The sequence below is a fragment of the Pungitius pungitius genome, chromosome 2, assembly GCF_949316345.1.
Source record: "Pungitius pungitius chromosome 2, fPunPun2.1, whole genome shotgun sequence".
In the NCBI taxonomy this organism is placed as follows: Eukaryota; Metazoa; Chordata; class Actinopteri; order Perciformes; family Gasterosteidae; genus Pungitius; species Pungitius pungitius.
The window spans coordinates 296,166-323,962 of record NC_084901.1 but is presented as its reverse complement, the minus strand read 5'-3'; the positions used below and the strand labels follow the sequence as shown (position 1 = coordinate 323,962).

The window sequence follows — 27,797 nt, the reverse complement described above, 5'->3', positions numbered from 1 at the left end:
AAAGAGTTGGAGGTTCGAGTTAATGCTAAAAAACACAATTCAAGAGAGCTAAATAGTAAATAAACAAGAAAATGCATATTTGCACTGAGTTTAATCTTTTATGGAAAAAAAGACAACACGATGTCCTTAAAGATGAAGCTTTAAGCTTCCTCAACAAAAACTAAATAGTTGTTTATATCAGAATAATATAAATTACATTAAAATAAACATTCATATATATGTGAGCAGGTAGTTGAATGTGTACAAAATCAACTGTTTAAATCCTCTTTAAATCAACAAAAAGTGACCTGTGGAAGTGAACATAACTGCAATTTTTTTATTTCATCGCGACACACAAACATTAAATCTCCATGACGACGGTCGACCTTCAAACCTTTTAAGTGACACAAATGTACGACAACGAGTCGCCTTGACGATGATTCACAATCACGACAACTTAAAAAAGCATCAAATCCACGAGAAGCACTTTGTAGTGACGACAAACACAAAGGGGTACAAGTGTGTACAATGTGTACAATGTGTACAAGTATGTACAGTACATCTGGGGGGGGGGGGGGCAAAAGGCCACGCCTCCTTTTTACACATTCATTCATTTCTTCCATTTGATTTATTTTACAAATTGGACACATGTTTGTTTTTAATTTGATTTACAGTTTCAAGGTGTCAATATATTTAGAAAAAAAGATTTGAGATTTTATTTAGAGATAAACATAAAAGAAACAGCAGCTTTTTCTCACAAATCTCTTTCTTTAAAATCATTTTCACAAATTAGTTCAAATTTGTCAGTTTCTAATGGTTGAATGGAATTTATTCTTTGAAACCTAATTTCATTTCTTATTACATTTTGCTAACTTTCTCATACTGTTGAAAAATATATATGAAAGTGTTTAAGATTAAAGATTAGAAACGGATGTATTTGTAATGAAACTATAGTGACGATGTGTATTTATACTCAATAAACTGATCTTACTTACAAAGCAATGTTTTAGTAAGGAACTTAAATATATACATTGAACATAAACTTAAACTGTAGGAACAGTTTAAAAAACAGGTTTTCTTGACCTTATGACATGGAACGCTCTTATTTTGGCAACACCTGAACTTCCTGTTGGCTAAACATTCTCTACAGTCATCAAGGAAGTGAGAAATGTGGAGTAGAAATATGAGAAATGGCTGAAGAAATGTAAATAAAACAACTTGGAAACTAATATTGGTACAATATTCCTGCTTTTAAGACAAATATTCGGCCTGAATATGTGATTCTTTGTTCATTTTAACATTCACTGATTTATGAAATCACTTCTTTATCCAGAAACATTGCTGCAGCATTTTGGTGGAATTTTCAAATGAACTCAAATGAAAATACACCAAATATTGGCGGTACTCAAATAAAAAAGGAAAATACACGACAAATTCTGCTTTTTACATCATTAACACATTTTTTTGAATTACAAATTTTGTTGCACAACCCAATATTTTGTTATTTGGAGCATTAAACCAAATCGTTCATCAAAACTAAACTAGACTAAAATTGGCGATATCCAATTCTGAGGATAAGATGAAAAACATTTGAGTTTCGTAGTGATGCGAACACCAAAAAGACACCTCAAGGTTACAACATGATGGGAACACTTCTTATTCAAGTGTCTGTGCGTTATCAATATTATTTGTTATTTAGTAATAAAGTGAATTCACACTCTTCTTCTGAAGAAATCCAACTAAATGTTTAGTTTAGTATTTTGTTGATTTTTTAAACTTTTGGGGCGTTTTGAAAGCAGCAGGAAATCAAGCCTTAAAAACCTGGAAACCAATTTTATCTTCATGAATTAAAGTTCACATTTACACCTTTTGATATTTCAATAATTCAATGAAAGAAACGTTTTGGCAGAAAGAGAAGCAGAACATCTTGATATTTCATTTCTCTGGGGTTTGGCAGTTTGTCCAACTGAATCACGTCTCCAGATGTGATGCAGATGTGATGCAGATGTGATCTGTTTGTGTGTTTCTTTGTTGTTGTTGCCTCCAGCAGAAGGTCTTCCGTCCCTCTGAGGAACCAGCGTCTCCACATCAGAGCGTTCGTTCCCCCGACTCTCTCTTGTTGTCATGACAACCCAGCAAACATCCAGCGGGTTGGATTGACGGACGGAATAAAAGGTCGAGCAGCATCTTGTGAAATCGGTACCAAAATACTTCAATGATTGACTGGAAAAATCTCTTTAAGTGACCATTTTACATTTTCTTTTACAAAGGTTAATGTAGTCGATGATGTCTGCAGCCCTGGTGCTCGTGCAGAAGATGCCTCGTGGTGGCCGCTCGCTGGGTTCCGTGGTCGCGGTTTGTCAGCGTGTCGGAGCAGATTACAGCAGATTTTCATCGACTATCCGAGGAAATAAAAGTATCCAATGGAGAGTGTGTTTCCATCAGCTGCTCCTGAGATTAAAAAAACAATCTAACAACAGTAAAAACTCAAACTCGGTAGCTCCGCCCCCTGCGTGGCGTCCGCGAGGACGGCGCCAGTGTGGACGTCCAACCACGGGACGAAGCTGGTGAACCCTGGCTCCATGACGGCGCTCCAAACAGCTTCTGAACTAAAGTGGACCCTTCGTATTATTTAAGTTGATGTTGTAATGATGAAGCGGATCTCCTCCTGCAGAAGGTCGACAAGGGATCAAACGGGCTTTCACATGCTGTACTATGAATATTATGATTTTATATTTTATGTTTAGTCATAATAACTTTTTTTAAATGTTTGACTTTTTGAATGTTTCAACACGCTATGATACGACTTCCTCGTGCCTTTTTCCAACTTTTCTTACGTGATGTATTATTACTTTTTTTTCGCATGTTGAAAAAGAGAAAAAAAATTATAGTATATATATATTTAAAAATATTGTACGCTGAATAAGGTCATAGTATCTCTTAATTCTTATTAAATATACAATTTTGACATTAATCCCAGAATGTTGCAAAAAGTATATTATCTCATGTTGAATAAAATCCCAAATATCTTTATCCAACCTAACCACTAAAATCCCAAATCACATTAAAATAAACATTAAAGCCCAATAATAATCATGCAGTCACTGCCAAACGGTGACGTAAAACTGATGAAATCAGAAGCAGCCTGAAGATGAGCATCACCTCAGGTAAGCTCTCGTCTGGAGGAGCCTCCACCATTATGTCTTGCTGGCGTTCTCGTAGACCACGTCGGAGGAGACGGACTGCTGCTTCTTCTTTTGCCACATCAGCAGGACACACTGGTGGATGAACACGTACTGCTCCTGCAGAGACCAGAACAGACTCTCAAGACCCCTCAGATCTCAGGACCCCTGAAGACCTGAACCAAAGCCCGGCGAAGCTCACGGTACTCAGCGTTTGCTAAGGCCTCACCTCGGTTTGGACCATGGACAGGCGGTGGGATCGCATCTCCGACACCATCCCCAGAATGTCGGCGAACTCGTGTTCCCTGATGTGCTGCATCAGGCGGTCCAGAGCAATGAAGGTCCCGGTCCGGCCCACTCCGGCGCTGGAGCAGAGACACCATAAAACATCATCCTATCAGATCTGACCCAGTACAACCATTACAGCAGCTACCTGCGGCCGCCTCATTCAGCCACAGGTACCGGTCTCGCCAGAGGACATGTGGACACTGAGCAGGTGGACCCTGCTCCCCACTTCACCACATGGCCATAGATGCATTGATATGTCTGCATATATATATTTCTATATACATTGGTGTACATCTATACATAGAGATCATAAGTCTGAAATTGGCCACATATAACTTGAGATAATCCTGACCTGCAGTGGACCACCACGGGGTCTCTGGTCCGGCTGGCCTGCTGACGGACGATGTGGACAAACTGCAGGATGCTCTCAATGGCGTTGACCGTGGGGACGCCGTGGTCAGGCCACGAGGTGTAGTTCAGGTGTAGGACGTCCTGGGACTCGTCGGCCTGCAAAGGGACACAGAGAGAAATGACCCCACCATGACCCCACCAAGAGCCCCGACCCGCAGGTTGAGAAACTCACGTATCCCAGTCTGAACTTCCTGATGGTCCATTCCGGAGACTCGGACTCAGAGAGCATCTCCACGCTGATCTCTCCGTACATCACAGGTTCATCAGTGAAGGGCCAGTAGTGATCACACTTCACCTGGGAACCACATATGTGTTGACTATGTTATATCATGTGAAGACAAATATCATGTTTACTGTAGTAAATGCATCATAAGAGTTTCCCCCACCATTGGATGAGTTGAATCAAACATCGTATCTTGTTGGTACTGTTGGTATCTTTGTGATGAAGGAAATGAAGTACAAGTACCTGAGGCGTGTACAAGTACTCACCCTGCGCCGCTCGGTGCACTGAGTCAGCATGACCACCAGGGGACATTTCTCCTGAAGAACCATCTTCCAGAATTCATTGCGAGTCTCCGGCAGCGGCCCCTGGGTGGCGATATACTCGTTTGTGTTTTTGTATCCCTGAAGGTAAAAGAATGTCAGTAAAACACAAGAAGGGATTCAGAGAAAACTCAAAACAATGAAAAGTATCAAACTCAGAGGAAAGAGTACGATTTGAAGTTGTATCACTTTGCTGGTAACTTTGTATATATATGTATATATATATATATACATGTTTTAATAAGTGCCTCACAGGAATGTAGTTGGCGTTGATGTAGTCTGAACCTTCATCGTTGTGCATCGACATCAGCTTCACTCGACTGAAGTCGTCTGCAGAGAGAAGATTTAAATGTTTAAATGTCACAGAAACAAAAGTTGAAAGCGATCTTCACACGTTACAGTGTGAACAAAGTCTTTAGTGTCATGTGATCTTCAGCTGACATTTGACCCAATATGTCTCTCTTCATAATAAATTTAATTCTACAGATTCCCGAGTTCATCTTTCTTTTCCCATGATTCTTTGCGGTGGGAAACTCACATGGCAGGATATTGGTGTATCTGTTCTTGGGCCTGTTGATGGGCAGGTCTGCTGCATCATGGGAAAGATCCAGACCGACGCTCTTCAGCTCCTGTGAAGGAGAACCAGTGGAGGTCAATGGAAACACAATGAGGTACGAAGGAGAACCAGTGGAGGTCAATGGAAACACACTGAGGTACGAAGGAGAACCAGTGGAGGTCAATGGAACCACACTGAGGTATGAAGGAGAACCAGTGGAGGTCAATGGAAACAGACTGAGGTATGAAGAAGGAGAACCAGTGGAGGTCAATGGAAACACACTGAGGTACGAAGGAGAACCAGTGGAGGTCAATGGAAACACACTGAGGTATGAAGGAGAACCAGTGGAGGTCAATGGAAACAGACTGAGGTATGAAGAAGGAGAACCAGTGGAGGTCAATGGAAACACACTGAGGTATGAAGGAGAACCAGTGGAGGTCAATGGAAACACACTGAGGTACGAAGGAGAACCAGTGGAGGTCAATGGAAACACACTGAGGTACGAAGGAGAACCAGTGGAGGTCAATGGAAACACACTGAGGTATGAAGGAGAACCAGTGGAGGTCAATGGAAACAGACTGAGGTATGAAGAAGGAGAACCAGTGGAGGTCAATGGAAACACACTGAGGTACGAAGGAGAACCAGTGGAGGTCAATGGAACCACACTGAGGTATGAAGGAGAACCAGTGGAGGTCAATGGAAACAGACTGAGGTATGAAGAAGGAGAACCAGTGGAGGTCAATGGAAACACACTGAGGTACGAAGGAGAACCAGTGGAGGTCAATGGAACCACACTGAGGTACGAAGGAGAACCAGTGGAGGTCAATGGAACCACACTGAGGTACGAAGGAGAACCAGTGGAGGTCAATGGAACCACACTGAGGTATGAAGGAGAACCAGTGGAGGTCAATGGAAACACACTGAGGTATGAAGGAGAACCAGTGGAGGTCAATGGAAACACTGAGGTACGAAGGAGAACCAGTGGAGGTCAATGGAACCACACTGAGGTATGAAGGAGAACCAGTGGAGGTCAATGGAAACACACTGAGGTACGAAGGAGAACCAGTGGAGGTCAATGGAACCACACTGAGGTACGAAGGAGAACCAGTGGAGGTCAATGGAACCACACTGAGGTATGAAGGAGAACCAGAGGAGGTCAATGGAAACACACTGAGGTACGAAGGAGAACCAGTGGAGGTCAATGGAACCACACTGAGGTATGAAGGAGAACCAGAGGAGGTCAATGGAAACACACTGAGGTATGAAGGAGAACCAGTGGAGGTCAATGGAAACACTGAGGTACGAAGGAGAACCAGTGGAGGTCAATGGAACCACACTGAGGTATGAAGGAGAACCAGTGGAGGTCAATGGAACCACACTGAGGTACGAAGGAGAACCAGTGGAGGTCAATGGAACCACACTGAGGTATGAAGGAGAACCAGTGGAGGTCAATGGAAACACACTGAGGTATGAAGGAGAACCAGTGGAGGTCAATGGAAACACTGAGGTACGAAGGAGAACCAGTGGAGGTCAATGGAACCACACTGAGGTATGAAGGAGAACCAGTGGAGGTCAATGGAAACACACTGAGGTACGAAGGAGAACCAGTGGAGGTCAATGGAACCACACTGAGGTACGAAGGAGAACCAGTGGAGGTCAATGGAACCACACTGAGGTATGAAGGAGAACCAGAGGAGGTCAATGGAAACACACTGAGGTACGAAGGAGAACCAGTGGAGGTCAATGGAACCACACTGAGGTATGAAGGAGAACCAGAGGAGGTCAATGGAAACACACTGAGGTATGAAGGAGAACCAGTGGAGGTCAATGGAAACACTGAGGTACGAAGGAGAACCAGTGGAGGTCAATGGAACCACACTGAGGTATGAAGGAGAACCAGTGGAGGTCAATGGAACCACACTGAGGTACGAAGGAGAACCAGTGGAGGTCAATGGAACCACACTGAGGTATGAAGGAGAACCAGTGGAGGTACCTCAAACTGCAGAGAGAACTTGTAGGCGGAGTCTTTGCTCATCTCTCTGAAGTACGCATCGAAGTCGTCCAGCTGCACAGGACTGAAAGAACACAATGAGCTAAATACATAAATAGATATATTTACACTTTCAAAAACACATGTTCAACAAAGATTAACGGACTAAATCTATATTTTACTAAATCACATTTGAGCTTGATCAGTTTAGGCTGTTGATTCAATAACAAGAAAAGAAGAGTGAAGACAATGTGAAGGACTTCTATTGATTTCATACAAATATAATATTCAATCCCTTAATGAGGACAAAATGGAGACCTGGATGGACTAATTGTGCTTTAATTCTCTCTTATTAATTATTATTAACCCATCTTTCCTCTTTGTCTCTGTTGGTTGACCCTCCCTTGGTCTCGTTTGGGGCTGCAGGTTGTTATTAGGAGGACAGCAGCAAACACACACAAGATAAACACATGAAGAAATGCACAAATGAGCCACGCAATGTTGTTTAGTCGGTTACCTTGTTAGCTTCCGTTTCTTTAAAGCGGTCTTGCTCCTATAAAATACAAACGCGTAAGGTTCTTCATGGGGAGGATTATATTACATATAATATTTAGACACTTGGGTTTGACCAATGACGGTTTTAAAGCCTTTGTTTGTGGCAACGTAGTTTAATTATTCATCAAATACAATATTCTAATATTAAATTGACTTCAACTGGAATGGTGCATTATTCTTTAGGGGTTATTTGATTTATTCAGACATCTGTTGTATTAAGTTTATATCCATAAACTTCCATTAAAGGCCTGAATGAAACCTTCCGTCGGCCAAACCCTCCAAAGCAGAGCGTTCAATCAGCTGCTCTTGACATCAGCGTCACTATGATGCTCACTGATTGGCTCACACTGCAACAACCAGCATGCAACGCTTCAGCTTCATTTCGTGCTTCTGTAAAGAATCGTCATGCCACGGATCTCCAAATCGCTACACGGCCATCTTTTCTGGATTTGGAGGCTTCTGAGTGTATCTTCATTCAGCAACATGCACACATCCAACATCTACCTCTATGGTGACATACGGGAGATGAATGCTACGCTAACGGCTACTTCTTAAGTGACAACAGACCAAGAGAAGGACAGGCAGCATGCAGACAAGTCGTTAGCAGCAGTTAGCATCATGCTACATTCAACGTGTGAGTGAGACTTACAGAGTTCAACCACAGACACAACATTCAACATCACAAATGATTTGCTGAATCAAACTGGACTTTATGGGGTTTTTATTTCAAAACGCAGCTTTTGAGTGTCTGCGGTGTAACGAAAAAAATCCCAAGTTTGAATTAAAACCAACAATTATTTGATCTACTAATAGAGGGAATCTTCTGTATCTTCTTCCTATTTGCCAGAGATCCACAAAGCAAGGTTTTCTCCATTCAAAACCATAAATCTAAGAAAAAGATAATTTATTAAAAATATGAATTATTAATTAATGAATAAAGGTTGCCAGTGGAACTTTTGGTTGTTATTTGAGTTTGTAGGTGTTCTCAGAAGTTGGTGTTCCACGAGGCTCAATTTCAGGACCTTGTTTGTTATTTATATTACGTACATAAGAGTTGTAAATTATTATTCTACAACGTGAATACACTGCATTGGTTTATTTTTATAGAACATGTGACAAAAGGAAAGAATAAATCTCTGTGTGTTTACTCATCAAAGTTTCAAAATAGAAGAGAAGAGGCCCCAGAATTGGACCTTGCGGTTCACCGTATCTGTAAATTTACTGTTGGTTTTGTTCTTTTCGTGGGATTTGTTGACACCGGTCGAACCCTTGAATCCCACTAGTGGGTCTAGTTTTGGATCCAGAGGAGACCGTGTGGACCCTGGATCTGCTCCCACATGCAGAGCTCAGGTGTTTGGGGTTTACTTACCAGGGATTAATATAAAAAGCCAAAAGATAGTCAGTCCAAAGGCAGGATGGCAGTAGGGTAAGGAAGGCAAAAAGGCTTCTTCGCCTGAAGGGGATTCAAATAAATACAAATAAAAAAGACAAACAAGTGAAACAAAGGTTGGCGCTCCGTTAGTAAAGAGGCGGAGCTTCCTGTTAGTGCTGAACACAGACACCCTGCAGCCTTCGGACAGCGTCCCCTTGTCTCCCCGAGGACAACCGGCGCCTGCACACCGGCCAGACCTCAATGGACGCTCTGTCTCCACGATCCTGTGACATCACTGCATCTCCCCCGGCCCACAATGCAACGCTCAGCCGCCTCAACAACCAGCATCTAGTTATTTAAGTTCAAACTCATCTAATCATCGAATGTTGTGTGAAACCGCTGAACAAAAATCAAACCTGACTGACTCGTCGTCTTGTTGACATTTATCACAATATAAAAGTTATTTATGTTCACACAACCGTTCATGTTTGTCCAATTAAGTAACAATAGTTAACAATAATGAACCATCTCTTAGTTTTGCTTGATACCAGATTACATTTTGGGATCAGCTTTTTAATGATGATGTTTGACTGCCATCTTTTATGGGTCACGGATCTGCATCGCTGGGGACGTCAAACAGAAGGTCGGCCGGCATGGCGCCAAAGCGTCGTCATGACGACACCAACACAGTGAGATGGAAGGCCAAACACAGCAGCACGTGGAAGCCTTAACTGACCGTCTTTCAGCCCTAATATTAACCACAAATCGATCCACTTTCATCCAATGTGGCTTTGAATGTTAATTTAACCGTTTTGTAGAATCTGCCTCCTTTAATGTGGGATTAAGCAAACACCCTGAACACCAGAGGGGGGGGGGTTAACTCCGATACGTAATCTGCCTCCTCAATCCCCCCCAGCCGCTAACCCCCCCGAGGGGTCTGTGAGGGACGGACTTGCGAGGAGGCGGAGCCTACCAGTTATACGGAAGCTTCCCGTCTCTTTCAAACGAGGCAAAGTTCACAAAAGTCTCGGCACCGCAATCTCTGAAAGAGAAACAGTGAGAAGAGAAACTCTGGTGAGGAAGTGTCAGATATTTAAAGACGGGTGAAAAGAGGAAGTGAAATAACTGGAAACACACAAAAAACACATGAATCATCCTTTTATACATTTAAATGAGATGTATACTTTTACAAGATTCTATTCCAGGGCAATTAAGAAAAATATTTTGGGGCCAAAAATGATAATGATGACAACAAAGGTGAAAAAAGTCATAATAAACCGATCAGAATTAAAAACCATAAATGTGAAGCTTTGCATTATTCTGCCTCTTTAACTCTGTGATGAAGAGAAGGCACGAGAACCCATTTTCACTTTGGTTTCACAACAAGAGAAAGTCGTCTTTGTGAAACTGTTTCTAAGAATAAAATATCATGAAAAAGATGTTTGCAGTGAAGAAGTGGCTCTTAGAATTGTAACCACATTACATCTCCAAATAAATGGCCATAAGGCTGCTGGGGGGGAAGGCGAGTGAGCACCTGGTCATCTGCAGGTGCTTCCTCCGGAGGAGCAGCAGGAACAGGAGCAGGAGGCTGAGGACCAGGACGCTGAGGACAGCCAGAGCCGAGATGGCGGCTACGCTGGGGTTCATCTCCTTAGCTGCAAACACAAGCAACTTGTTGTTCACTTCTACTTCTACTTTTTAAACTACTCAATAAAACGTGTTACTTTCACAATAAAAGTCTTTCCACCGTTAAAGGACTCAACAATTAAAAAAAGGCTTTTAATGTGAAACAACCGCAGCCCGAAAAAACAGTGAAGCAGAAAAACTCATTGATTCCATATTTTCACATCAAAGTTCCATTAACTCACACAAGAGAATTACTATTTAAAACAGGACTCTGGGGATTAATGGTAATACATAATACATATTTTAAAAGCAAAGAACATTTCTTTCCAATCAAATACAATAATAGAGGGAAAGTTTCTAAATCTCTCAAACAATGTTCCTGAAAATGAAGGCCTTTAAGGTCATTTGAATATTAATATACTATATTAGTGTGTTAAGGTGAGGATAATTGGGCATTGGGGGGCATCTACGGAGATGAATAAACGGCGCGGGGCCCACCGGCGGTGCTGATGCTGATGTGGGCCGGCTTGCTGGCGGTGCTGTAGCTGAAGCTGGTGATGGTGCAGTTGTAGGTGGAGGAGGGCGTCAGGCCGGAGATGGTGATGACGTGGGAGCTGGAGGTCTGAGGCTGGGGGGTCTGAGACAGAGACGACTTTAATTGTTATGATTAAACCCAGATGACTCGTCTATATTTCTACTTTATGAATGAATACATTTTATTCTCATTGTTAGATTTCTCTACACATCACACAACATCATTTACACCAACAATGAACGGGACTGAGAGAAGGTCCCGTTGCCATGGTGACGGCGGACCATGGCAGACTCGAGTCCTTACCTTTGGTCCCCCCCCCAGCCTGGTGGGTCTACAGAGAACCTGGAAGTAGTCCACCACCCCCTCCTCGCTCCACAGCAGCGTCACCGCAGAGTGGGTGGTGTTCACAGCCAGCACCGCCCGCGGAGCAGCCGGCTCTGGAGAGGGTCCAAAGAGACACACGTCACCACACAGGTAAACACAGGTACACCACACAGGTACACACACGTCACCAAACAAAAGCTAAATACAACGAAAGACAGGTACACACACGTCATCACACAGGTACACACAGGTAAACACAGGTACACACACATCACCAAACACAAGGTAAATACAAGTAAAGACAGGTACACACACGTCATCACACAGGTACACACAGAGGTACACACACGTCATCACACAGGTACACACAGAGGTACACACACGTCACCACACAGGTACACACAGGTACACACACGTCATCACACAGGTACACACAGAGGTACACACACGTCACCACACAGGTACACACAGATAAACACAGGTACACACACATCACCACAAAGGTACACACAGGTAAACACAGGTACACACACATCACCAAACACAAGGTAAATACAAGTAAAGACAGGTACACACACGTCATCACACAGGTACACACAGGTACACACAGAGGTACACACACGTCACCACAAAGGTACACACAGGTAAATACAGGTACACACATCACCACACAGGTCACCACACAGATAAACACAGGTACACACATCACCACACAGATAAACACAGGTACACACATTACCACACAGGTCACCACACAGATAAACACAGGTACACACAGAGGCACACACACGTCACCACAAAGGTACACACAGGTAAACACAGGTAAACACACATCACCAAACACATGGTAAATACAAGTAAAGACAGGTACACACACGTCACCACACAGGTACACACAGATAAACACAGGTACACACATCACCACACAGGTCACCACACAGATAAACACAGGTACACACATCACCACACAGATAAACACAGGTACACACATCACCACACAGGTCACCACACAGATAAACACAGGTACACACATCACCACACAGATAAACACAGGTACACACATCACCACACAGGTCACCACACAGATAAACACAGGTACACACAGAGGCACACACACGTCACCACAAAGGTACACACAGGTAAACACAGGTAAACACACATCACCAAACACATGGTAAATACAAGTAAAGACAGGTACACACACGTCATTACACAGGTACACACAGAGGTACACACACGTCACCACACAGGTACACACAGAGGTACACACACGTCACCACACAGGTACACACAGATAAACACAGGCACACACATCACCACACAGGTCACCACACAGATAAAGACAGGTACACACAGAAGTACACACACGTCACCACAAAGGTACACACAGGTAAACACAGGTACACACATACGTCACCACACAGGTACACACACGTCACCACACAAACACACATCCACACGGGTATACACAAGTTTAAATCTCTGTATGTGTGTATCCTTGTGTGTCTGTGTGTTTGTGTGTGCTGACCCAGCTTGATGATGGAGGGGGTGGAGGTATTGCTGCTGCGCTCTGTGCAGGCCGTCACCGTCAGGTTGTAGATGTCACCTGGCGGCAGCGGGAGGCTGGCACGCATCACGTTACGAGTCACCTGACAACACAAACCAGCCAATCACAGTTAGGTAGACAGAAACACCCACAGTGCCTTCTAGGGCTTCTTGTTAGTATGAAACAAGATGTCTCCAGAGGACGGAATCAAGGGGGCGACTCCTCTGCTCCCATAGACGTCTATGAGGAAATGACTCTACTTCTGTGTAGTGACCAGCAGGGGGCGACTCCTCTGCTGCCATAGACGTCTATGAGGAAATGACTCTACTTCTGTGTAGTGACCAGCAGGGGGCGACTCCTCTGCTGCCATAGACGTCTATGAGGAAATGACTCTACTTCTGTGTAGTGACCAGCAGGGGGCGACTCCGACTACTGAATGGTGAGTGGGTTAGGTGAATAGTGTAAACGAGTGTGTGGGTGTGGGATGAGTGAATCGTGTAGATGAGAGGGTGAGTGGCTCACATCCATGGAGTAGCTCCTCTCGGCCCCCTTCTTGCCGATGGCGACCACCCTCCAGTGCAGCATCCTGGAGTGCGAGAGGTCGATGAAGAGCTCTCCGTAGGTCCAGCGCACCGACAGGAGGCCGTGAGAGTAATCCACCGAGGAGATGTGAGGGGCCTCTGGAGCTGGGATCAATCACACAGCATATTGATCAGCTTTATTTTGTTTACGTGCGTTAAGAGTATACACATAAGAGCCCAAATCCCTAAAAGCATCTTTCACATTAAAAGCCTTTTAGGACATGGAACGCTTTAATTGTGAAATATCTGCAGCAAGTCATTGGTGATTGAAACAGAATGTAAAAGGAGAAGGAAGAATAAAGTAGCACTGTGGGGGGGGGGGGGGGGGGGCGTGTGTAACAATACTTCAGTACCTGTAACGAAGCTGACCGTCGAGGTGTCGCAGCAGCTGAGCGGCGGGTCGCCCCACGTAACCATGGCAACGCGGAAGTTGTAGTACCACGCCGGCAGCAGATCTGTGACCCTCTGAAGACAAAAAGGTTCATCAGATACATTAATAAGTCTGTGTGTGTCTGTGTGTGTGTGTGTGTGCGTGTGTCTGTGTGTGCGTCTGTGTGTGTGTGTGTGTGTGTGTCTGTGTCTGTCTGTGTGTGTGTGTGTGTGTGTGTCTGTCTCTGTGTGTGCGTCTGTGTGTGCGTCTGTGTGTGTGTGTGTCTGTGTGTGCGTCTGTGTGTGTGTGTCTGTCTCTGTGTGTGCGTCTGTGTGTGTGTGTGTCTGTGTCTGAGTGTGTGTGTGTGTGTAATACCACGGAGGCGATGATGGAGGCCGTGGCGGCGATCTCGTAGTAGGTGCTCCACTCGGAGGTCAGGGTGACGGGGTTGAAGAAGAAGGTCTGCAAGACGTACTTCCTGAAGGTCACATGGTACGGACGCTGCCAGCTGAGCACCACGGCCGAGGGGCCCAGAGGGTACACAACCAGCTGGAGCACCCCTGTGGGCTCTGTGGGACGCACACACACACACACACACATGTACACACGCACACACACACACACACACACACACACACCCACACACACACACACACACGCACACACACACACACACACACACACACACACACACACACACACAGACGCACACACAGAAACTTCAAATATGAATTCTCTAAAAAGTAATGCAAAACTATATATATATATACATATATATATATATAAATACATGTATCTGTTTTAAAATAAAGTATGTTTTTCTTTTCATTAGATATCTATTTATTTATTATTATCTATGTCATTTAGCTGATGCTTTCATCCAAAGCGACTTACAATAAGTGTCAAGAACGGTGCTGGAGCAGGCGGAAGCAGGACTCAAATGCAGAGGTTCTCGAACAACGTGCTCTTTAATCTTGACAAGAAAACAATAACGTGCTCCAACGGCAAGGGACACATGGACATGGACAATGACGCGACAAAGGACAACTGGCACACAGGGCTTAAATACACAAGGGAGGTGCAGGTGATTGGACACAGGTGGAATCAATCACGCAATCACAAGACAAGGCAGGAAGTGAAGTTAACCCAGGACCACAAGAGACATGAAACTTCAAACTAAAACAGGAAGCGAAGCCAAACCGTGACAATAAGTGCATTTCAACCATAAGGAAACAAACCTAGAAGAACAAGAAATGTACGACTTGTTATAGTTAAGATCCATTATGAGTCCAGTTTAAGGTCTACAGTGTGTTAGTGTTTAGTGTGAAGATGTGAAGGCTCTCTGTGGTCCTGATGTCATCACAGAGCTCCTTCCACCATCTAGCAGCAGGACAGCAAAGAGTGGAGATCTAGTCTATGATGGATATTATCTCTTATTTCTTTTATCTGTGATGACTATTATCTTCTTACAGATAAACACCCTGTCCTTACAAACACAGGTGATGATGATGATGATCATCTGCGTCTCACCAATGTCGATGATGACGGGTTCGGAGGGGGGGCTCGTCAGGGGGCCGTTGCTGTGATAGACCACCACCCGGTACTGCGCCCCAGGGGTCAGGTGACTGATGATGTCACTGGTGGAGTTCTCCTGTGGAAAAATTTAAAACATAAAATAAAAACATATTTTTTATTAGTTAGAGAGTTAGACAGGCGCTTCTTTAAAGACAATTGTGAAATAATGAGAGGAATACAAGCTTTGGACCCCAAAAGCAGAGGTTTCCTTCAAGAGGAAGCAGTCTTTCGCCTGGGAGACATTTATTTAAGTGACTCTGAAGATCTCAGTCATGAACTCCACCAGACAAGGAGGCTTTTGCAAAGGAAACAGCAAAATGGAATGCCGAACTTGTCCGGTATTGTTGAACTTGCAGTGTTCCTTGAACCTCATAAGAATGTTTTTCACGAGTCTGTGCAAGATAGCCATAGCCCTCCAGCTTCTCAGCTCTTAAACTCATCAACAATGACAGATGACAGACTGAGCAACCTGGGTGTTCTCAGCATTGAGGCTAGAAGATCAAAGTCACTTGACATGGACAAATTTATTAATCTTTTTGCTACCAATCACCAAAACAGGCAAATTCATCTGATAAGATAGATGAACCCAGAATGTGTCTAATGGTCTTGTTTTTGTGTTGTTAAGGTTTGCTTGGTTTATGTTACAACTGTTTATGTACAATTTTCACAAGTTACATTATGAAGAAGCACCTTAACCCTCTAGTTATATTTGGTCTGGTGGCATTGCATTGGACTTTAAGTCTTGTCGTGTGGTCTTCGCCCTACGTGAAAGCATTTTGTAGCAGCAGAATGAGCAAAAGCAAGAACTAGCTACCTCTATTGCACTTTGTTACTATTATTAGAATCCTCTATTGTTCATGAGAGTTTAAAGGTTTACGTAACATTACTTCATAGTATATACTTTGTTTGGAGTTAAAATTAGTTTGGTTTTTGTTACAATAGTTTATGTATATGTAACGGGTTGTATATAGGTTCTGTTAAATTGCTGCTTAAATGGGGACAGCGCCGTCTACCATGGCCACCCCACACTAGCTTTGTGTCCCATCTTGGCCACCCCAGTAAAAATGTCACTGCAGGGCGGAGGTTGAATCAGAGGTTTTCAACTCCACATGATGTGATTACTGCAATGAATTAATACTAATTGTGTGTTTATCCACCGAACAACCTGAAACTCCACTGATGGTGTCACCTCGCTGCAGTATGTGCTCTCCATCCTCTGGGTGGGGCTCGGGCGGAGGCAGGTGGTGGAGACCACCGACACCAGGCTGCCGTTGTGCTCCTCTGAGGACGGAGCCCAGGAGACCACCGCGGTGCTGGAGTCCAGCAGCCTGACGGAGACGCCCTGAGGGCGCTGACGGAGCTCCTCCATCAGTTCGCCTGCAGGACCTGGAACACAGCACTGGGTTACAGTGGTATGGACGGCTACATGAAGGTGGTAGTGACTGTTTTTATATGGAGGAAGTAGTTCATTATGGTGGTATTGAAAAGTTACCACTGGTTTATTAGGGTTCATTAACCAGTTCATTACAAATCATTTATAATTGATGAAGCTTTTCTGTCACACACTTGTTCTGGGTTCTGGTCTACATACCGAAGTACAAGGTGATGGCGGTTACGGTCTATCTGGGTTCTGGTCTACATACCGAAGTACAAGGTGATGGCGGTTACGGTCTATCTGGGTTCTGGTCTACATACCGAAGTACAAGGTGATGGCGGTTACGGTCTATCTGGGTTCTGGTCTACATACCGAAGTACAAGGTGATGGCGGTTACGGTCTATCTGGGTTCTGGTCTACATACTGAGGTAGAAGGTGATGACAGTTACGGTTTATCTGGGTTCTGGGTTCTGGTCTACATACCGAGGTAGAAGGTGAAGCCGCTGTCGGCGGTACTCTCCCGGGCTTCACAGTCCCCGGTGGAGCTAAACGTGGTTACCAGGACTCGGTATGTTCCCTGCTCCGTGAGCTCCGTGAAAAAGTCATGCGTGTTTTCATCCACTGTGGCTGTTTCTGTGGAGTTACCTGAGAGACAGAGGACAGGGGAGGAGTTACCTCAGGGACAGAAAAGGACAGATGAAGAGTTACATGAGAGACAGAGGACAGGGGAGGAGTTACCTCAGGGACAGAAAAGGACAGATGAAGAGTTACATGAGAGACAGAGGACAGGGGAGGAGTTACCTCAGGGACAGAAAAGGACAGATGAAGAGTTACATGAGAGACAGAGGACAGGGGAGGAGTTACCTCAGGGACAGATAAGGACAGATTAAGAGTTACATGAGAGACAGAGGACAGGGGAGGAGTTACCTCAGGGACAGAAAAGGACAGATGAAGAGTTACATGAGAGACAGAGGACAGGGGAGGAGTTACCTCAGGGACAGATAAGGACAGATTAAGAGTTACATGAGAGACAGAGGACAGGGGAGGAGTTACCTCAGGGACAGATAAAGACAGATTAAGAGTTACATGAGAGACAGGACAGGGGAGGAGTTACCTCAGGGACAGAAAAGGACGGCTGAAGAGTTACACGAGAGACGGAGGTCGAGCAGAGACCCAACTCAATATTTTATAGCTTTCACTCTTTTGTTCAGCCAAAAAACCTTTTTAGAAAAAGTAAGGAAGAAATTAAATTGAATTATTTGACTGATAAATAATAAATAAACACTTTTTTGGGGTTTTGGGTTTTTATGTATATTTATTTAATCTTATCTTCATTAGTTTCTTGAAAACCTATTTACTATTATGTATTTATTTCACTCACCTTTATTGTGTAAATGGTATTTATTATAGTATTATTAATATTTTTATCAATAGGATTATTTCTATTTTATATATGACTATTTTTATGATATTTTATCATAATATTTTTATTATTATTCAGAAGATAATTACTATTATTACTTTTATTATTATTCCTATTGTTTTTATTAGTACTACTATCATTATTATTATTCCTATTATTATTAGTGTGATCATTTTTACTATTATTCTTTTTAATACTATTATTATTATTCTTTTTCTTCTTTATTCTACTATTATTATCATTATAATGATTTATTATTTTTAATCATTTTTATTATCCCCTTCCTGTACCTTCCCTGTAGATGTACACGTTGAACCCGTCATAGCTGGTGTGGGCTCTTGGCGGCAGCCAGCGCAGCTCCAGCAGGACCGGGGGAAGCTCTGTGGGCCGGATGTAGGCTTCGGGGGTGAGGCCCATCGCTGAGCCGGACTCGTTGGAGTCCTCGTAGTCCGGCACCACCGCGTTCACAAACTCCTCCTCCTCCCCGTCGGGGGGTGCTGTCGGGTCAGGCCAGGAGCTTGGGGTGCCTGTCGTCTGGTTCATCGTTGGGCTAAAGGGACCACGTGTAGTGGCCCTCAGCACCTCCTGCTCCTCCTGCTTCTCCTCCATCAGCAGGACATCGTGGGCCTGACGGGAGGCTCGCCGTCTTTCCCCCTCAGGAGGGACTGTGTCAGCGGCTTCACCTGTCCTCTGGCTTAGGTGAACGATCTTATGGGAAATGTTGAGGGGGGGGTATGGTACTGCAACGGACACAGAGAGGGACACGTAGGACCAGGACAGATAGGGACATTTGATATGAAAGCTGTATGATGTCATACAGATGAGCGTGGGATGTTACTGCATCTCACCTGTCCTGTGGTGCACAGGTGAGTGTGTGATGTCACTGTGTGCCACCAGGGCCGTCTGGTTCACTGTGACCTCCGAGACCAGCTGGAAAGTGATGTTACGGTAACACACGCCCGGTAACCAGTGCTTGAACACCGTCTTCCCTTTGTAGAAATCTGAGCAACAAATGGTATTTAAAACCTGCACAACATTTCATCAAAAGATCAGAAACTACACTTTTATGAAGAAACTTCTGATTTCACAGTAAAAGCCGCCTTCCAATGCTTTCAAATTTAAGTGCATTCATTGTGACAGGCAAACTTAAAATACTGATAAACGGAATCAGGGTGCAAAATATATAATTAACTATAAACATGTAATAATAGATTAATAACATTTAAATGTTTTATAATTATATAATATATATATATATATAATTATTTCTGATAAACTAATTGATCATTAATGATTTGAAGTGAATAAAACCTTTGTACAGCATGGAGCGCCGCTCCGCGCCCTCTGTGTAGCCAATGTTGACTCTGCTGAAGATGTTTCCTGCTGGAGACTCGATGTGAAACACCACACCGGTCTCTGGAGACTCCTTGAGGTCTGCGATGTGGACCCTATGGACAGGAAGTGGCTCTGAGGAGAGAAAAAATACAAATTAGTAAAAAACAAATTAATAAATTGAGGCTTCTCCTGACCCTCTCTCTAAGGCAAACTCTTGACCCTCTCTCTAAGGCAAACTCCTGACCCTCTTTCTAAGGTTGATTCCTGACCCTCTCTCTAAGGCTGACTCCAGACCCTCTCTCTAAGGCTGACTCCAGACCCTCTCTCTAAGGCTGACTCCAGACCCTCTCTCTAAGGCTGACTCCAGACACTCTCTTAAGGCAAACTCCTGGTCCTCTCTCTAAGGCAAACTCCTGACCCTCTTTCTAAGGTTGACTCCTGACCCTCTCTCTAAAGCAAACTCTTGACCCTCTCTCTAAGGTAAAGTCCTGACCCTCTCTCTAAAGCAAACTTCTGACCTTCTCTCTAGGGCAAACTCCTGACCCTCTCTCTAAGGCTGACTCCAGACCCTCTCTCTAAGGCAAACACCTGACCCTCTTTCTAAGGTTGACTCCTGACCCTCTCTCTAAAGCAAACTCTTGACCCTCTCTCTAAGGTAAAGTCCTGACCCTCTCTCTAAAGCAAACTTCTGACCTTCTCTCTAGGGCAAACTCCTTACCCTCTCTCTAAGGCTGACTCCAGACCCTCTCTCTAAGGCAAACTCCTGACCCTCTTTCTAAGGTTGACTCCTGACACTCTCTCTAAAACTGACTCCAGACCCTCTCTCTAAGGCAAACTCCTGACCCTCTCTCTAAGGCTGACTCCAGACCCTCTCTCTAAGGCTGACTCCAGACCCTCTCTCTAAGGCAAACTCCTGACCCTCTCTCTAAGGCTGACTCCAGACCCTCTCTCTAAAACTGACTCCAGACCCTCTCTCTAAGGCAAACTCCTGACCCTCTCTCTAAGGCTGACTCCAGACCAATCCAACTCTCAAATATTCTAAGATGAAGTTTATATTGTAGCAACATTATTACAGGTAATAAATTGATAAAGGTGCGACCATTGAATCATACCAAGTATGTGTATATACGTGTAGATGTATATACACATACAAGAAAATAGTCTAGTAGACTGGGAGGGCCCCGGTTCTTACTGGTGAGCACTGGCACCATGCTGATAGGGCGGGACCAGCTCGGTCCCAGGCGGACCAGCAGTCCCACCACGTAGCACAACCCGTGGAACGATGTGTTGAACCTCAGAGGCTCGCTGACGTTCACGAACTGACCCAGGATCAGCCGCGGCTCCCCGGACAGCTGAACGCCGTACGCTGACACGTTGGCCCGCAGGTCGGAGCGCTCAAGCCGAGCCACGATCAGACCTTCCTGGTCCAGAGAGGCCTGGAAGGCCCAGGAGCTCTGAAACAGAAGGGACTTCATTATTAACCATGAAACGCTCTGAAACAACACACAGTCCTTATGTTGGAATACTGATTCAGCATGGTCAAGTGGTCCACCTGGACCAGACCTACTGTGTGCCTGGTAGGTCCATTGTGGATTATGTGTCCTTAATTTGTGATATTTTGGAGTATCTGGTTCTTGGGCATTACAACTCTTGGACTCTAATGGACTACACTCTTTTACGGCATTGTGGGCTATCTCCTTTGTGTGTTTATTAGTGTAACAGACTCCGTACTCTGTCTAATGCTCTGCACACAGTTTTAAGGGGCTTGGTGAGACCTGGTCCCAGACCACCTTCATCTTATGGGTCCGCTAACAGAAGGCTGACGCCTTGAAATGTCAGCTGCTGAACCTGGTGACCGGAGAGGCCAAGCTGGCCATCTATTAGTAGCAGGAAGAGCAGCATGGAGGGCGAGACCAGACAGAACGCACTTCCTGTCGTTAGATTGTTGGTCAGAGCCAGACTGAGGGCCGATTTTTTTAAAGTATGAACAACATGGCAGATTTCACTCAGAAATGGTGCTACACAAAGGGGAAATGCTGCGTTAACGTTCCACTGGAGAAGAACTGTGTTGTTTTAATGCAAGAATTGAATAAAGTCTCTCTCTCTTTGTCCGTCTGTCTCTCTCTGACTTTGGGGGAATTTATGTGTGAATATATAATATAGTAGGGCTGTCAATAAAAAAAATTTACCAATTAATTGCACATTTTGAAATTCATTAATCTCGATTAATGATGTTGTTGATGAAGTTTTGAGTTTTTGACAACTCAACAGTAAGTTCCACTAACTCATAATTTTACACTGTAATAGCTTTTAATCCTTATTTATGCTTACTGTCCTGAATATTGAACAAATTTATATTTTTAAATTGTAATAAGTCTTCACTTTAATTTGGTTAAGTTAGTATAGCAGAATAATTTAAAATTGCACACTGCAATAGTTTATATAACTCAACTTTATAAACTAGAACCAGGAACCTCTACAAATAATTACAGACGCAACATATACGTTCAAAACATTTGTTTTATTTACACTGAACCAGCATCAAATCCCTTCCAATATTAAGTAAATGCAAACTAATCAGGCCCAATTCTCCCAGTCGTCAACTTGCGCTACATTTATACACTAGTACAATGTGAGATTGAATAAAAGATCAAACATGAGTCAGGTATTCAAGACGATACAACATCAGCTTCAACGTTGTGGGTGAACTTGCATTCATTTCAATCTGAAAACCAAAGAGGACAATTTGCTTGGGATTAGTAAAGCAGTCAGAAGGAATTTTAAACATTTTATCAATTTAATGACAATGTAAACAATAGCTTGGACACTAGAGTTGACAATATAATATTCTGTCCCATTGTTAATAAATGTCGCTGCTGTGAACATGAATTACAATTAACGTATATTAATTAAGGATGCTACAAGACCTACAACAGTCCAGGTTATGAAAGTCAGCCGTTAGTATAAAACAGAGCAGTCAATTCAATGCATTTCAACATTTTCAAACACGTGATTCAGTACCACCAGGATTATTATTATCGATTGACTTTAAATAGACTTCTAATGTAACCCAGAATGGGTCGGAAATATTTATACAACTTTTATAGTACAAAATGAATCGCATCAAAAGGAGATGCCGTTTTTCTACAGACCCTCCAATCATCACGCATCATCTAGCATCAGTTAGCCACAACCATCAGTTAGCCACAACCATCAGTTAACCGCTACCATCAGTTAACCACTACCATCAGTTAGCCACAACCATCAGTTAACCACTACCATCAGTTAACCACAACCATCAGTTAACCACAACCATCAGTTAACCGCTACCATCAGTTAACCGCTACCATAAGTTAACCACAACCATCAGTTAGCCACTACCATCAGTTAACCACTACCATCAGTTAACCGCTACCATAAGTTAACCACAACCATCAGTTAACCGCTACCATCAGTTAACCACTACCATCAGTTAGCCACAACCATCAGTTAACCGCTACCATCAGTTAACCACAACCATCAGTTAACCGCTACCATCAGTTAACCACAACCATCAGTTAACCACAACCATCAGTTAACCGCTACCATCAGTTAACCGCTACCATCAGTTAACCGCTACCATAAGTTAACCACAACCATCAGTTAGCCACTACCATCAGTTAGCCACTACCATCAGTTAGCCACTACCATCAGTTAGCCACAACCATCAGTTAGCCACAACCATCAGTTAACCGCTACCATCAGTTAACCACTACCATCAGTTAGCCACAACCATCAGTTAACCACTACCATCAGTTAACCACAACCATCAGTTAACCACAACCATCAGTTAACCGCTACCATCAGTTAACCGCTACCATAAGTTAACCACAACCATCAGTTAGCCACTACCATCAGTTAACCACTACCATCAGTTAACCGCTACCATAAGTTAACCACAACCATCAGTTAACCGCTACCATCAGTTAACCACTACCATCAGTTAGCCACAACCATCAGTTAACCGCTACCATCAGTTAACCACAACCATCAGTTAACCGCTACCATCAGTTAACCACAACCATCAGTTAACCACAACCATCAGTTAACCGCTACCATCAGTTAACCGCTACCATCAGTTAACCGCTACCATAAGTTAACCACAACCATCAGTTAGCCACTACCATCAGTTAACCACTACCATCCGTTAACCGCTACCATCAGTTAACCGCTACCATAAGTTAACCACAACCATCAGTTAACCACAACCATCAGTTAGCCACTACCATCAGTTAGCCACTACCATCAGTTAGCCACAACCATCAGTTAGCCACAACCATCATTTAACCACTACCATCAGTTAACCACTACCATCAGTTAACCACTACCATCAGTTAGCCACTACCATCAGTTAACCACTACCATCAGTTAACCACTACCATAAGTTAGCCACAACCATCAGTTAACCACTACCATCAGTTAACCGCTACCATAAGTTAACCACAACCATCAGTTAGCCACAACCATCAGTTAACCACTACCATCAGGTAACCACAACCATCAGTTAGCCACAACCATCAGTTAGCCACTACCATCAGTTAGCCACAACCATCAGTTAGCCACAACCATCATTTAACCACTACCATCAGTTAACCACTACCATCAGTTAACCACTACCATCAGTTAGCCACTACCATCAGTTAACCACTACCATCAGTTAACCACTACCATAAGTTAGCCACAACCATCAGTTAACCACTACCATCAGTTAACCGCTACCATAAGTTAACCACAACCATCAGTTAGCCACAACCATCAGTTAACCACTACCATCAGGTAACCGCTACCATCAGTTAACCGCTACCATAAGTTAACCACAACCATCAGTTAGCCACTACCATCAGTTAACCACTACCATCAGTTAACCACAACCATCAGTTAGCCGCTACCGTCAGTTAACCGCTACCATAAGTTAACCACAACCATAAGTTAACCACAACCATCAGTTAGCCACTACCATCAGTTAACCACTACCATCAGTTAACCACAACCATCAGTTAGCCGCTACCGTCAGTTAACCGCTACCATAAGTTAACCACAACCATCAGTTAGCCACTACCATCAGTTAACCACTACCATAAGTTAACCACAACCATCAGTTAGCCACTACCATCAGTTAACCACTACCATCAGTTAACCACAACCATCAGTTAGCCACTACCATCAGTTAACCACTACCATCAGTTAACCACAACCATCAGTTAGCCACTACCATCAGTTAACCACTACCATCAGTTAGCCACTACCATCAGTTAACCACTACCATCAGTTAACCACTACCATAAGTTAACCACAACCATCAGTTAGCCACTACCATCAGTTAACCACTACCATCAGTTAGCCACTACCATCAGTTAACCACTACCATCAGTTAACCACTACCATCAGTTAACCACTACCATAAGTTAACCACAACCATCAGTTAGCCGCTACCGTCAGTGAGCCGCTAGCTTTCGCGAATGACTGAAAAGCTTTGTGTAAAAGTTGAAAATGTGTAGGTCGCTTTCTCCATGAAACAACGCACAACATAGTGCACAACACAACTAAAATCCCGTATAATTTGAATGTAATTAAAGGTTGGTTAAACGTACCTGTGTGACCTCCACCTCGAGGCAGAATGAGAAGTGAAAAGTGACGACTCAGACAGTTGACATTCCCCCATTTCACAAGAAAGAAGTAAGAGTCAGCAGAACTGTGACCTTTGTATTCAACCCAACTTAAGGATTTAAGTATTAACAACTCAACAAGTTGTTTTGGATCATACAACTTTCTTGCTTTGTTGTGCTCACTAACATTAACATTAACATTATTACAAGATGTTACAACATAAACGACTGTTTTAGCCCAACAAACCAGTTGTTTTTTACAGTGTGACGGTCTTGTTTCAACAAGAACCTCATTCATTGGTGGCTGCTTTTACAGAGCAGATCATCCGACTGAGGAAGACTAAGGATGAAGGTCCTTTGAGGACATTTTATGAGCTCAGGTACCAAAGCCTCAGAATACCTGCTGTACGTACTCTCTCCGTTACGACAAAGTACAACAAGGCACCGCGTATCATACGACGGATCGACAGCAAAATATTACACTCAAGAAGCGTAAAAGTTTAACTCGTGTCACTGGAAGTGAAGAAATCATTGTTCATTGAAACTGAAAACCAAACAGAGAAAACTAACATTATCCACACACACACTCACACACACACACACACACACACTCACACACACACACACACTCACACACACACACACACACTCACACACACACAGCTCTGTTCAGAATGAATGGAGTATCTGACCCTGTGAATGAGCAGAGAACGGGGGGGGGGGGGGGGGGGGGGGGGTCCTCAGGCAGCTGCCAACATTATCATGCGAACTTTTTGTTTCTTTGTGTGTGTGTGTTTGTGGGGGGGGGGGTCCATTAGACTATGAATGAAGTGCAGCTAAACGTGCACTTTTCTCCACGAGGAACCAAGCCGCCAATCATCGGACAAATAGTCAAATCAACCAGATCAATTTAGCCCCCCCCTCCCCCCCCACACACACATACTGAAGTCTTCTTTGTGCGCTGGAACTACAACTCACTTTGTGCTTCACGTTTTCTTCCATTATTCTTGTTTCTAAGATAAATGTTAAAGGATATTATTATTATTGTTATTTAGCTAAAGATAATTATGAGTCAATTGTAGTCCTTTTTAATTGTTTTATTGATGGTGGAAATGTATGTTTTTGGTCCTCATGCTTGATATAATTATTGTGTTCAACACAAACACTCATCATCCACCCTTAAGTGAATGTATCATCAATGCATTAAAGGGTTAATCCATATGTTGGAGGTCGTGAACATACTTTAAATGAATGTCAGTGTGAAGATGAGTCATTGCATCAAATGAGTGATAACGTGAAAACAAATGATTAAGGCTATTAATTGATTTTGTAGTTCTGTAATATTGTTGTACAGTAAAAACATGTTTCTCTACTGTGTGTGCCTGTGTGTGTTTGTGTGCGTGCATGGGTGTGTGTGTATGTATCTATGCACATGTGCATGCATATGTGTGTGTGTGTGTGTGTGTGTGTGCATGTGATCCTCAGTCATGCCGACAGACGTGCACTCTGTGAGAATGCAGCCGACTGACCCACTTTCTCTGAGCTGCTGCTTAAAAACACACACACACCTCATGCAGAGATACACACACACACACACACACACACACACACACACACACACACACCCTTCATGCACAGAAACAAACACACACTTAACACATGCCTTGTTCACAGACACCGCCACACACACACACACACACACACGAAGCCTAGATGCACGGACACACACCTCATGCATCCAAAGACACACACACACTGGCCGGGACTGTCTCGGGGACACAAAGCCTTTCGGTCCAGAGGGGCTGCAGCAGAGGCCGTTAACCCTCGAAATGTGTCCGAAAACCAGGCTCCTTACCCGGGTGAGGCCGAGCATCCAGAGGGCGAGGAGCAGCGGGGGAAGCATGGTGTCCGACCGGGCGAACGAGGCTCTAATCCGGGCTCTCGGTCTCAGTCTGCTGCGCATCCAAACAATGGCGACTCTCCTGCTGCATCGGAGCGCGATGCTCCGCGGCTCTTAGCTGCTCACAGTCCTCATCTTCATCTTCTTCATCATCTTCCTCCTCCTCCGCGCTATTATCATTCTCCTCGAGACGGAGCCGCCGGGATTCAGAGGAATCAGGCCGGGCTCCGGCGTCCGTGCGTCCGGGAGACGAGCAGGAGGTCGGTGTCGGTCAGCGGGGATGAAGCTGCTGCTGCGTCGCCCCGCCCTGGTCTCCTCCTCCCTCCTCCCTCATCTCCTCCTCTCTCATCGCCTAGTCCGTCACCTCCTATTCCCCTCAGCTCCTCATCTCTTATCACCTATTCCCTCATCTCCTTCTCTCCTCATCCCGTCCTCCCTCATCTCCTAATCCTTCATCTCCTATCCCCTTATTTCTCATTGCCTTTTCCCTCCTCATCTATTCCCTCATCTCCTCTTCTCATCGCCTACTCCCTCATCTCCTCTGCTCCTCTCTCCTCATCCCCTACTCCCTCATCTCCTCCTCCCTCACAACTTTTCTCTCCTCTGCTCCTCTCTCCTCATCCCCTACTCCCTCATCTCCTCCCCCCTCACAACTTCTTTCTCATCAACAACCCTCCACTTTCTCC

The 27,797-nt window shown here is 44.0% G+C and overlaps 1 protein-coding gene across 2 annotated transcripts; it reads right to left on the bottom strand.

The window, feature by feature from the left end:
- Positions 1-302: 302 nt before the first annotated feature.
- Positions 303-27,797, bottom strand: ptpro (protein tyrosine phosphatase receptor type O). 2 transcript variants are annotated; one of them, XM_037460995.2, is made up of 27 exons: positions 27,067-27,796; positions 20,759-21,020; positions 19,543-19,698; positions 19,080-19,232; positions 18,522-18,971; positions 17,292-17,453; positions 16,623-16,819; positions 15,389-15,509; positions 14,234-14,427; positions 13,842-13,953; positions 13,430-13,593; positions 12,890-13,010; positions 11,341-11,474; positions 11,001-11,139; positions 10,411-10,531; positions 9,850-9,918; positions 8,874-8,957; positions 7,467-7,502; positions 6,953-7,034; positions 4,942-5,032; positions 4,657-4,733; positions 4,350-4,484; positions 4,033-4,155; positions 3,802-3,956; positions 3,391-3,526; positions 3,142-3,281; positions 303-2,647 (listed from the first exon to the last, which is right to left on the bottom strand). In XM_037460995.2, exons 1-26 carry the CDS (start codon positions 27,172-27,174, stop codon positions 3,177-3,179), a joined length of 3,687 nt encoding a protein of 1,228 aa, XP_037316892.2. In that variant the 5' UTR covers positions 27,175-27,796; the 3' UTR covers positions 303-2,647; positions 3,142-3,176. The 2 variants fall into 2 exon arrangements, with proteins under 2 accessions (XP_037316892.2, XP_037316893.2); XM_037460996.2 differs by lacking the exons at positions 7,467-7,502; positions 8,874-8,957 and having other exon boundaries at positions 27,067-27,797.